Consider the following 12,979-nt stretch of genomic DNA (forward strand, 5'->3'; position numbering starts at 1 on the left):
CTTTAATTATTTCACTTTCTTTTCATTAAATAGAAAAAATCATTTAAATCTTTTTCTGTTTTGGTTTTTTTTTTTTTGGCAGGACACATAGGCTTAAAGTACTGTTATATATGACAACAGTTATTCACTGGTATAGATAAAATTAAAACTATCCAAAAGCATACCCACTGCATTGTTCAGTTGATAAGGTCAATGTTACTTAATTGATCTTGTCTTTGCTAAACAGCTGCACAAATTCAGAACTTTTTGTCCTTTTTAAATTATGTCTTATCTGTTTGAAAATTCACTTTTTAAAAAGTGAAAACCTTCAAGGAAGGCAATGGACATTGCAGATGTTCATGACAAGATCTACACAGCCAGTGGAGAGTCCATTCCATTCCATTCACAGTAGGAATTGCACTGCAGTATTTGAAAAGGAATTAAATATTTTCTTTAGATTTACAAACACAGATTTCTTCAGCATGACTGCTACGGCAGTAGTAAATTACTTTTTCCCGGTATACTTGAATCGAAAAGACAATGATCTCGTACAAGGCTGCGTGCTATCTTATACAACAAATGGATCTTGATGAAGACCATAACAGTGGTATTGACCTTCTAGACAGGCTGCAAACCCCTGGGTCTCTCTTACAAAGAAGGCTGAGGGAGCTGGGCCAATTGGCTTCGAGAAGAGATGGCTGAGAGGGGATCTCTTCAGTGCCTGTATGTCTCTGAAGGGAGGGTGTCAGAGGCTTTTTCTCAGTGCCACACAATAGGACAAGAGGCAACAGACAGAAACTGATGCACAGGAAACTCCACCTGAACACCAGGAAGAACTTCTTCACTGTGAGTGTGACTGAGCACTGGAATAGATAGCCCAGAGAGGCCATGGAGTCTCCCTCATTGGGGATATTCAAGAACTGTCCCACACAGTCCTGTGCAGTGTGCTCTGGGACGACAGAGCAGGGAGGCTGGACCAGATGACCACTGTGATCCCCTCCAACCTGACCCATCCTGTGCTTATGTGATCCAACAGCACAGGATCTGTATTTTGTTAATGCAAATACGGACATGATAACGGGTAGAATGATTCAAATGATATCTGTAGATCAGAACAACATTTTACTCTCATCAAGAACAGAAGAACAGAACAGCACAACCTTGGAGAAAGAGATAAAGGATGTAACTTCGCAAATAGAACCCATGCAAAACACAAGCAGCATGCCAGCTCAGCTCTGCAAGGCTGACAAAGCCGAAGTTACGCAAAAAAATGACATTGCACTTACTCAAAAATGGGGGCTGGGGAACAGCCAAGAGGACATGGGACAATAAAGAAAACATATACATTCAGTAAGGGTGAAAAGCTAATGACTATGTGATCATTTTTGTATGATAAAGACCCTGTTTATCCGACACTCAGGCATTCGATTGGAGACAGGATCCTCCAAGTGTCAAGCAAATGCAGTAAAGGATGCCTGCTCTCTAATACTCAAACCCATGCTAGGAAGCTTCTATCCAGCTGCTGTGGTATCACAATGTTCCATAATTTCATTTTCATTACCTTCAATAAAAAGACTTACAAACTAAAAGAGCTGTGGATTCTTGATTTTCAATACAGTACTATCAGTTCACAGATGGAAGACATTTGTACTCTACTGAAATCAAAAAAGTGTAGCCACTGAAAATAGGCTTACTTGTCTAACCAGCTTACAAAAAAAAAATCTTGTAAATTGATGTCCTTTCAAAGCTGAAATGAGAGCAAGAATAAAAAGAGAACACAATGCAAAAGTAATTGTAGTTGAGGGGCATGTTGTACATTAACATTCCTCTCAGCATCACTTTAATCTCTCATTTTGGGACCTGTCTAGCTTTCTTTCAGTGGCTTCCTGCCTTAGACGAAATCTCATCTATCTTCCCAATGAAAAGATGAAATCCTACCAGAGTCAGCGATTTTTCTTTTTAAAAATATGATAGTCAACACTGCTTTATACCCCACCAAAATATTTTAAAATGACAGCATATTATGATGCATAGAGATTATACCTAAAATGTTTTACTAAACATTTTCAGCATCTGTTCCCAGATACTTGCATGGTATTTGTGTAAATGTTTGCCCTCATTTTTATGAATAATTTTTCAAAATACACCAAGGTGATTAAAGCGGGCATGACTATCTTTAGTCTCGCATGGTTTCGCTTTCTTTTGAAGAGTAAATGAAATTTTATTTTACTACCCATTAAATTACTTTTATTAAATCCATTTGTGCTGGGATGTTCTTGGTATATAGGATTTCATGCCATCACCTGGTGATACCCAGTTAAATGTATTTAGCAGATAACTAAGGGTTGGGAAGCGAAGGGGAACAGTGGCTGCATTACAGATTTCCAGGAAAATAATTTTGCCTTATAAGTCATAGACACACATCAACAGAAGTTGCTTAAAATAATTGAGAGATGGAAATTAAGCTATATCCCACTGCATCATACCATCCTAGAGAGCCAAGGAAAGAGCCAAATCTTTGAAGACACATCTACAGAATCTGGGGTGACGACTCAGTGTAAACATCACACAGCACGTAAAATTCCACTCTTACAAATATACTTCATCCTGCTATTGAAGTCTATGCAACATCAAAGATACATTTACACATACAGTCTTGGGGAGTCAGCAACTTAAGATGACACAATAATGTCACTTGGTAGGCAGGGGGAGGTTAAAGAGAGGATTAAAACCAGTCAGGCACGATATATTAAAGGAATCCATGATTAACAGGGTGTGACAGTAAAAGGTTTCATTCTTTTCAGCAGAAAAGATCCCTAGGGCTTGCAGTATTAGTCCACTGTGCCTTTATCACCTTGGAATTTTTATGGTTATTTTTATGGTTGTTTCTGTTGAATTCACATTTCCATAATTACCTTTTCGGCATTAAGCCAATTTTCACTTTTAATTAAATCCATAAATAACCTTAATTCTTCATTAAAATGTTTGTTGTTCTTATTTTTCTTAATTATTAATGTCAGGAAATATTTCAAATACCAAAGCATAATGTTAGTTAGTAATTATAACTTTACAAAGGACCAGTAACTACCTATGTTGTACCTTGTAAACATTATGCCTGTGATTATAGGAGCTATGATGAAAAATGCTCAAAAAAAATTTCCTTAGGTAGCAACTCAGCTCTTTAGAAATGCACTTGCACGTGTAAACAGTTGATGACTCATGGACTTGACATCCACAGAGAATCAGCATTGTGAAATATCTTGGTAGTACTGGAAGTATCTGGAATATGAAGTACAATTTAAAGCTTAGTCCCACACACTGCCCTCAAAATCCATCCTTCCATCTGAGACTGGCCAGTATTTTGTAATACTGCATATTTAACAAGTGGGAGAATTTGAAACCAAGAATTTATGTTTGCAAAAATTATTTTTACTTGCCTTGTTGTGTTTGTTTAGTGATTAACAATTACAGCAGAAAACATAAAGTATTAAACCATTAAGTCTGAGATGAAATTATCTATATACAAACCACATCAATCTATTTGCTCTTTTTTCTAATTTAAAGTATGAAATCAACCCAAGTACATGAAGATGAACTGAAACATCTAATATTATAACACTGATTTCTTCACATAAACTTTACACTAGTCAAGACAGCAGAAAAATCACCTTTTTCCTGACTTGTTGCTCTTTGGAAGAATGGGCTTTCACATGTTTTCTCAGGGAACTTGGATCTGTGTATCGCTTACTACATCCTGGAATCTCACACGCATAAGGTTTCTAAATTAAAAAAAAAAAGATAAAGTTACTATTATATCACAGATTATTTTAACTCAAGAGAATACTTTTTGAGCCTTGGAATGCTACAAACCACATTACTACAGAACAAAACATTGTACATTATTACATGCAGAAAGCTTCACAATTTGTTAGAAAAGGAAAGGATGAAGTAAAGCTTAAAAGGAAGACAAACAAAAAGTTTTCATTACAGCACCTTTCATGATTACCTTTTTTTCTTAGTAGTACAATGAATATTGCTAGATATACTTACAATTTTTCCACCCTCAGAGCAATCTTTGATTTAATCAGAAATTACAGTCTTTAGTGAATCAGGTAAAGAAACTGCAGTAAAGGCCCAGAAAGACTGTTTAGGATTATAGAAGGATCCGCTTCAGAAAAAGAGAACAAGAAAAAGTGTTAGTTTACTATATTACAAAGAAGGCAAGCAAAACACCAACCAAGCATTGAATACTAAAGTTCCAGAAGTATTACATTAAAAAAAAAAACATTTTAATGTGAAGTACTGACCAACTTCTTCAGCTCACACTTTCTAATAATACTTCATTTTAGAAAAATACCTATAAAATATCCTGTAATATCTTTATAGTTTTCTTAAAAGAATGCCCAATAAATCTAACTCATATCAATACCTCATCCTGCCTGTTCTAAGCTGTCTGTCTTACCTGAAGACTTGTAGGTTCACAATACTAAGTACTAAATGAACATTCGGTCCAACTGTTTCCTGGAAGTAGCTATTCAGCAGTTTATTCACTTATGCTCTATAAAGAATTTTTGAAAACACCTTGTACAAATTATTAACTTTCCAGCCATAGTTTTGACTATTCAAAATGGATAATTTACTTTTTTTAACTTCCATTTAATTCAAAAGGCATTGTTTTAATTGCTTTTTTGGGCTTCTGCCCTTTGGAAACTGTCTCTGAGAAAACACAGAATATTTTTCTGAAACAGATGTTTTTAAACAAATCTCAGCCATCACCCGAATTTACAAGGGACAATCCGTCGGCACAAAAAATTTTAGATTTACAAAATTATTCTATCTCCCTTCACTTTCTGGTACGTGACCCACCCTTAACTTTTCATCAAAGAAAAAGCACTTTATATTGCAGATGGCTTCAGTTTCTCTAAAGATCAACTAAGTGGGAGAAAGCCACTGATTCCACTTGCAGCAAAGACCGTGGAACCTGCAGTCTTTTTATCAACCCGCCTGGGTGCATCTTCTTGCACGCTTAGATGACTTGGTCACCTTTGAGGCAGCTTCAGCAGCCTCATCAGACCGTCCACCCTCCTGCCTCTAAGGTTATGGGCTACCTGCTGTCACCCAGCTGGAGGAAAGGAACAGATAGTCTGGTGTTGAGAGGGCTGCAATGGGACTTCTGTGTCCTTACAGTGTCCAAGTGTGTCCTCTGGTGCTTGGCGCGGTCGCTGGAGTTGCTGAACGCTTTCTGGCAGCCGGGGTGCTGGCAAAGGTACGGCTTTTCACCCGTGTGGCTCCTTAAGTGAATCTTGAGATTTTCCAGTCTGGAAAAGGCTTTCTTGCAACCCTCAAACTAGAAAAGAGAAAGAAAGTATTTGAAAGGAAAGCACACACAGTAAACTGCAACAGCAAACACTGAACAGAAGGAGGAAAGGGCAGGCAGAGACCTCCAGCAGGGTAGGTCTGCAAGGCCTGGCTTCTCAGTGAGGTGCTGCTGCAGGGTTCAAACCATTTAGACTGCAAAAATGTACCTATCCTCCCTGAATTAGGAGAGTATGTCCTACATTTTGCAGATGGCACACTGAGACCCAAAGGGACCAGCCAGCTGAGAATGCAGCACCTGCCTGGGAAATGCAGCACCAGCTGAATCCCCTCCCTGCGGCACACAGGAAACTGGTCACTGTGAGGTTCCCAAGACTTCTGCTAGCTGTCCCTGTCTCAGCTCCAGGCTTCTATGGATATTAGCAACTCAGCACAACAGAGGCATCTCCCAGTACCAACCCAACCTGCAGAGCAACAGCAAAGATATGCAGGGAATTGTCAGTCTGCTCTGCCCTGCTCATGGTGATGACAAAAAGTGAAATGATTTTTGAAATACGTTTTTACCTTTCTGCCATGAGTAAATGAATGATATACTAAAAATACTGTAAACCTGTCAAAATTGTATGTAATTCCTGTGGGGAGCCAATAACCATGGGGCATCGTACTTCTATACCTAATCAAGTACTGCATCTGTGGAGAAATCTATGTTTACATGAACAAAAACCAAGCTTTTCATCTATCATGTTCTCATGGTATACTGCAACCTAAGGGAAATTTAAAGATCCATTCTATTTGACGCCAGCATTTTTATAGACACTTGATTTCAAGTAGACCTAAATATTGATGAATATCAAAAGTATTGGCTTTCTAAAATTCTATCAATCAGAATCAATTCAACTCATAAGTTTCAGTTGCTGCATACCTCACTATGCAGCACCTAAAGCTCCTGATGCATAACAAACTGCCAGTTTGCGATTCTTGCATGCTTGCAAAAATAATAATACTGTAGTAGAGATGTTTCTAAAGCTAACAGGAAAATTTCCATCATTTCAATACCTATTAATTTTCTTCACTTTAAAAGAAACAGGTCATTTTTCACTGGTGGCAGAATGACACAACTAAATTTTATAATAAATTATGCAGTGCATATATGTTTACAAAAGCACAAGTAGGAAAACTGACATAATTCTGGTCATAATTAGCATGCCTTTCTTACAAATCTCTAACACCCTCAAAAAAAGAGAAAAAAAAATTGGATCACTTAATTTTAAGCACATCTTTTGGATTACTGCAAAAAAAGCATTACAAGTTCAAAGAATAAAGTATAAAACATATTACCTATAAACCAGCACTATTAAAATCAAGAAATTAAAGCTTGATACAGAGGATGAACCATGCCTCCTCTACCATAATTGCAATTTATCTTTCCTACACATGCACTTCAGAAAATGTCTCAACCCATGAAACTTTTAATTTATATTTCATCCTGTTACCTAAAAGAAACCAGTGCTTTTCAGATTATCCAGTTTTCACCACTGAACATTAATTTATGCTTTTAAATAGTGTCACCTTTATGTTTACAGAGGTTTAACATGCATGAAAAACATTGTTGCAACAGTAAATTTTTTTTTACTTTTTAACGATATATTTTTAGAAAATATTACAGGATTGAAAAAAACCCCACCAATATATCTTAAAATTGCCTCAATAAAAATATCACTTTTTTTCTTGGAAAAAGTAAAGAGTGGAGACAGCATAAAAACACGGGAGCTAAAAAACTGATATAAGAAATTAACCACAAAAGTGATGCAATTATAGAATGATTTGGGTTGGAAAAGATCTTAAAGACAATTTAGTTCCAACCCCCCTGCCTGGAGTAGGTAGACCTGTTAGAACAGCTCAATGCTCCATCCAGCCTTGGCTTGAACACTTCCAGGGCTGAGACAACTTCTCTGAGCAACCTGTGCCAGTGTCTCACAGTAGATCTCTTCCTAAAATCTAATAAAATTGTACTCTTTCAGTTTTGAGCCTACAAAAAATGACCTTCAAGAAGAAAAATAATTCAAGAGGACCTCTGTTAAAATGAGAAAGAAATCTACTGATTAGCCTATCTTATACAGATAAGTTATTATTTTGTATTAACATCATGAAAGAACAACCATACATCCTAATTACTGCAACTATGCTGCACATAAGAATAATTTTAGTATCTCAAGAAGTCATTAATTTTATAAGGTAAAACTCAGACCAATGAACAAGGTGTAGAAGCATGTCTCTGTTTTGTTTATTTTGCAGGTTATTAAACTTTGAATTTTCAAGTATGCAAAGGAACTTAAACATGTAAATGTTGTTTATATGGCTGTAAAATTACCATACATTTTAGACAGGCAGAAATGTTTATGTAAGCAGAACTGGGCAATCTTAACATACAAATTTAAGAATTATTATTTCTGAAGACTTCTGCATTGCTCAGTATAAACTGGAAGAAAGGATAGTTCTCTCTTCCCCCCCACAGCCTTAAATATTCACAAGGCATATTCACAAGGCAACATATAGACATGTATATTGCTGGAAAGGTCATTCTAGCAAAACAGTCTACAAGCCTCTATTATTAAGACAAACATCCTTACTCAACAGTTAATGAATGTTTTCTTCTATAAATCAAATTTCTTAAAGCCTTGGAAATCTCTGATTCTTAAGATAATAGGAATGAAAAGATACTCTTCTCAACAACACAGAACATACTCTCTATCCTGATAAAAATATTTCAGTGAAAGTATCGCAGACAAGACAGGATCACTTACAGGGGAAAAAAGTCAGGTAGTTGACACATGTTTTTGAAATGGAACTCATAGTTTTCTAAGGTATTAACTGCTGTAGTCACTTAAGTATATGGCATACCTTAGCATTCTGAATCTGTTTAACAGTCCTAAACATATCGTGATTAAACCAGATTTTTTGCAACTCTTATGTGAAATTAATTGTGCAATGTTTTCCTAAACTGCAATATAGAAATCAGTTACTGAGCTTCCATTTTTACAGCTGCATACAAATTGAAACCATTAAGTAGCTCATACGAAAGATTCCTCTCTGTACTTCCTAAAGTCCTTTTTAAAATACATTCATGTTTACTTTCTACTTTTATAAGGACAATTACAAAAAGCAAGAAACAATCTATTCAAAGGGAAAGGTAAGGCGTATCACCAGAAAAAACCCACAGCTTTATGACTTTAAAACGTTTGTGTTCTCATGAGTGCACTGTTCAACCTTGTTTACAAAGAGCATACCTTTACAAAGAGCTCAGCATACCAGGCAACCCTCCTGTAAAACGACAATATAATTTCATAGGTTATATAAAATAATCTGTGCAACATGAAAAGCCTTGCTGGATGCACCATGCATTTCTGAGCCCTTACTGCAATTCACTATGTAAGATATTTAGACTCTTGAACTATGAAACAGGATGGTAGTACCTGTGTGAGTACTTCAGTATCAGCAGCAGAGTCAGTGGCCAAGTGACTAAGAAATTAGTCTGTTTTCTCTGCAAAAGGAACTGTTCTGATTATCTCAGTTGATCACTAGTATAGCAAGGATTGAAGAACTTGTTCTGGCAGACATCTGTCTGAGCTGGTCCATTCACTGAAAAGTATGTGGCCTTCATATAAAAGTGAAACACAGCCAACAGAGCTCCTTCTTAATCCAGTATCTAATATTATCTGGTATTAAATATATTCATGTTTTCCTGTCTGAATTGGTTTTGCTTCAGCACCCAGGCAGTGTATTTTCTTTTGTCATTTTTCTGCTGTATTAGCATTATAAGCAGTCTAAAAAGTAACTAAAAAATACCATTAATAAAAAAACCATTTTTATTAATCGTATGTTCTGTTATCTAGTAATTTAACCTTCTCTTAAACAATTAATATCAAATGCATTTTCTTTCTCCCAATACACAATGCTTTCTCAGACCTCCTTCAAAATTGATTCCAAACCTCCAAAAAATGAAAGGAAACTAATTACTTTGAGAAATACTGATAACTGAACAGTACTTGATTTTACAGAAATGTTCAATCCAGCATACAACATAATGTCACTCTCCTCAAGTTTGGGCTTTTAACATCTTTTTTCATCTGAACCAGTTATACAGTGATCTGCAAATATTTCTAAGCATCACTATTAGTGGCAAAGGATCATCTTTTATTTTTTGAAGTGTGAAGAATAAGCATTTCCCTTCTCCATTGTCATGTGTAAGAAAATATTTATGGGCTATAATAAAGAATACATTTAATTACATGTTCCTCATCTGGTCTGTCTCTAAGCTTACTGGGAGAGGGATGGTTTTCTTTTTTAAATTTGCCTTTGTTAAACATTAGTCTGCCTATCACCATGAAATTGCACCAGCTGTCTTACTGTGTACAAGAGCTAGCTATTGTCCACACAAAATCTCAGTAACAAACCTAGATACTTCAGGGACAGAATTTATTTTTTCTTCAATAAAACTGAATATATGTCTCAGGCAAGAAGCAAAAGAGACTGAGAGCCCCTCAAAAGGCTCAGGTATAGGGAAACACATGAACTACATCCAAATGACCTCAGGAAGTTAGATACAGCATGAGCTTGATGGAAAGGGGAAGAACTCTTCAAACCTCTGCCAATCTGATTTGGGGGAAATCAGTCCAACCCTAAGTACACACAGAGGACATATTAACCAAGTGGTTCAAATGCATGCCCAGAGTTGCAAAATACCATCTCATTTGGCTTAGTAACCTGTTCAGTCATGGGGAACCTTCCATGATGCAAAATGAGAAGAAAAGCATGCACCCAGAAACTAAGATACATATCAGAGGGGAGAAATTCCTCACTGATTTTAAAAGGCCAACAAGATAAGAAAATTTACCCTAGCAAAAATACTTTCCATGAAAAACCAAAACAAAATAATACACATCTCTACCTTCCATAACCTCTCCTTCATTAAGCACAATGGATGCCAGAGTGGTCCAAGGATACATGGCATCATAACTGTGGGACTAGACTTTCCCCATTGCATCCACACAGGTAAGAAAACCAACACTTTCACAGATATACAGTTCACATCAGACCTAGTTCTTTTTTTTTGCCAGTCAATGCATGGCAAACCCACATTAATCTAGGACTGATTGCACATGACCACACAGACACATGCTCTAAAAACTTCTCAAACAATATTATTTGGTCCCCTTCTGACTACTGCTGCATTCACCTGGGATACAAAATTCATTATCAATATGTCAGTGGTAGACTTATCAACGTTAGGTATTCAGGTAATGTGAATCAAACGCCCTTTTTCACTTATTACAGGATCATCCTAGCCTTCTTTAAGTCATAGGATTTTACAGAGGGTTTTGGTTACAGCAGGTAGGACTAAATTCCAACTCAGTCTTTTTTCTAGGCATAATTTTTCATATTGTAATTATAAGCTAAATGCCTTCATTTCTGCTTACATGTCTTTGCGTTTGGCTGATTTACCATGTGCCTTTTTATAATGCAATAATCCAGCAAAATCAATGAAATCATCTCTGTCAATGGGATATTCTCCGTATCTGTAGCTCTGCTAGTCCCTGTTAAAAGTACAAACTTTGTTTAACTACTTAGGGCCACCATTCTGAGAACAAGTGAAATAGTCTTCATCCAGTATTCACCCTTCTAATGAAATTTAATTAAAAAAACTTAAAATCATAGAACTAGGGATTTTTTTAGATTGAAAAAGACCCTTCAGATCGAGTCCAGCCATTACCCCAGCACTGCCAAGTCCATGACTAAACCATGTCACCAAGCACCACATCTACAAATCTTATTATCTCCAGGGATGGTGACTCTGCCTCTGATCTGAGCAGTCTCTTCCAATGCTTTACAACTTTTTCAGTGAAGAATTTTTTGCTAATATCCAATCTAATCCTTCCCTGTCACAGCTTGGAAGTTATGTTCTTTCATCCTAACGCTTGTTACTTGGAAGAAGAGAGGGACACTCACCCCAGAACACTGTACTGACTCATGTAATTTACTGATCCATACCTGGTCTGCACCAGCAAAATACTGTCTGAGATTGGCTTGACAAGCTGCTTGATTTGCTTACTTTTGTAATATTCATAAACCATGTCATGACCATAAGCACGACAAGCAAAAGTTTTAAATCTTAAACTTTGAAGGGAGATATCTTAATAAAAATATAAGCCTTTCCTAGATTTTAGGAAATGCTATCATACATGAATGCATATGTGCAAATGGAAGGAATGGTATTCTTAGAAATATCTAGGAAAAAATAAATCTAGAGTTGTATATACATAAGGTCCCAAAACAAATCTTTGAATTATTCAATAGCCATGCAGCATTTTCTAAGATTCATTAGCAGCTAAAAGGCATATTAATTATTTAACAATGTCCATCTGCCAATTAATTTTGAATGCTTTCAAATGCTGACCATGTAGATTCTTGTGTCAGCACCAAGGCAGGTGGTGTGACAAGGACAAGGTATCTCTTCACAGCTTTGTATTTATCACAAAAACAGATGTAAAAGCGGTTCCTTATACGGCTTTCAAACAAAAACAATGCATTTCAAGCATTAATTATCTTGTAACCATTTTCCTTCCTCAACGGTATTAGCAGGGTGCTGCTCTGCAAAAAAAGTGTTTCCAAAAAAATGAGAGTAAGACCTCATATGAAAACCTTTTAAATAGCTTTTTATACCCCTAGATTCTCCAGCCTAACAATCTTGTCAATGGCACATAATTAGTGTCAGACATCATTCAAACTGCTGACATCAGGCACTCACTGACCAGGAGGCCACAGCCACAGCTGAGATTTAAAGGCCCAGGTTCATCTAAAGCAAAGTGAGTATTGTGCTTTTAACCCTTGAAGTGTTTAAATGGGGGAAAATGTAGCATTCAGAGCAGCACTTCACCTTAGTGCCTATCTGAACAGAACACGTTGTCTAATAAGGTGTCTGAATGCTTGGGTGAATGCACTAGCTTCTATAAAGTCATGTATTTTCCTCAAAACCATGCAAAGCCTGGCATTTATTTTTGCTTTTATAGTTAGAGCTTTGAAATTATAAATGTCTTGGAATTTATTGTTCTAGTAAATAATGACAGATTATATGTGATACACAGATTATAGCAGATATTTCTTTGCCCGGTCTTTCAATGACAACTTGCACCATAGGTAATTAGTCACTTTTTCATTCCTCTTAAAAAAACAAAAGGCTCCCCTCATCACAATATCCTCACTTCACGTTTTTCTGGTAGATTCCTTAAAATTTTATGATCCAGCATGCATAAATATAAATGGAAACAAAAGATAGTTACAGACCATGACAAAATCTAAAGTAATTTGTTATTTAGCTGCATTGTACTTCCTACCTTAAGGTAGAAGGCTTATTATACTCAGCAGATGTAGAATAAAGGTCATAAGATTAGATTCAGATGTAAGACTTATGGGACTAGTCAGTGTGTACAACTATAAGGCTCACATTTTAAGAGCTTCTGACTAAAAAGCACATAATGCTTTTTTGTCAATGTGTTTGTAGGGACTGATCAAGATTAATAGACTATATCCTAATCTGACTTCAGTTTTCCAATGCATCCATCTTTTTAGGTATTTTTAAGAAGACACACATGCTGCCATCCAGGCAATGAAATCAATGGAAAAGAGG

At 36.3% G+C, this 12,979-nt stretch overlaps 1 protein-coding gene across 1 annotated transcript in view; it reads right to left on the minus strand.

The window, feature by feature from the left end:
* GLIS3 (GLIS family zinc finger 3) overlaps positions 1-12,979 on the minus strand; it is a gene marked incomplete at its 3' end in the record, with an annotated part of 117,184 nt that overhangs the window by 38,203 nt on the left and 66,002 nt on the right. Inside the window, exons 3-4 of the mRNA XM_084225619.1 lie at positions 5,165-5,326; positions 3,648-3,758 (exon numbers count right to left, since the gene is read on the minus strand). Of these exons, the coding sequence (XP_084081745.1) occupies positions 3,648-3,758; positions 5,165-5,326 (273 nt within the window). The remainder of the gene's footprint in view (positions 1-3,647; positions 3,759-5,164; positions 5,327-12,979) is intronic.

Source organism: Fringilla coelebs (genome assembly GCF_963513975.1).
Source record: "Fringilla coelebs genome assembly, chromosome: Z".
NCBI lineage: Eukaryota > Metazoa > Chordata > Aves > Passeriformes > Fringillidae > Fringilla > Fringilla coelebs.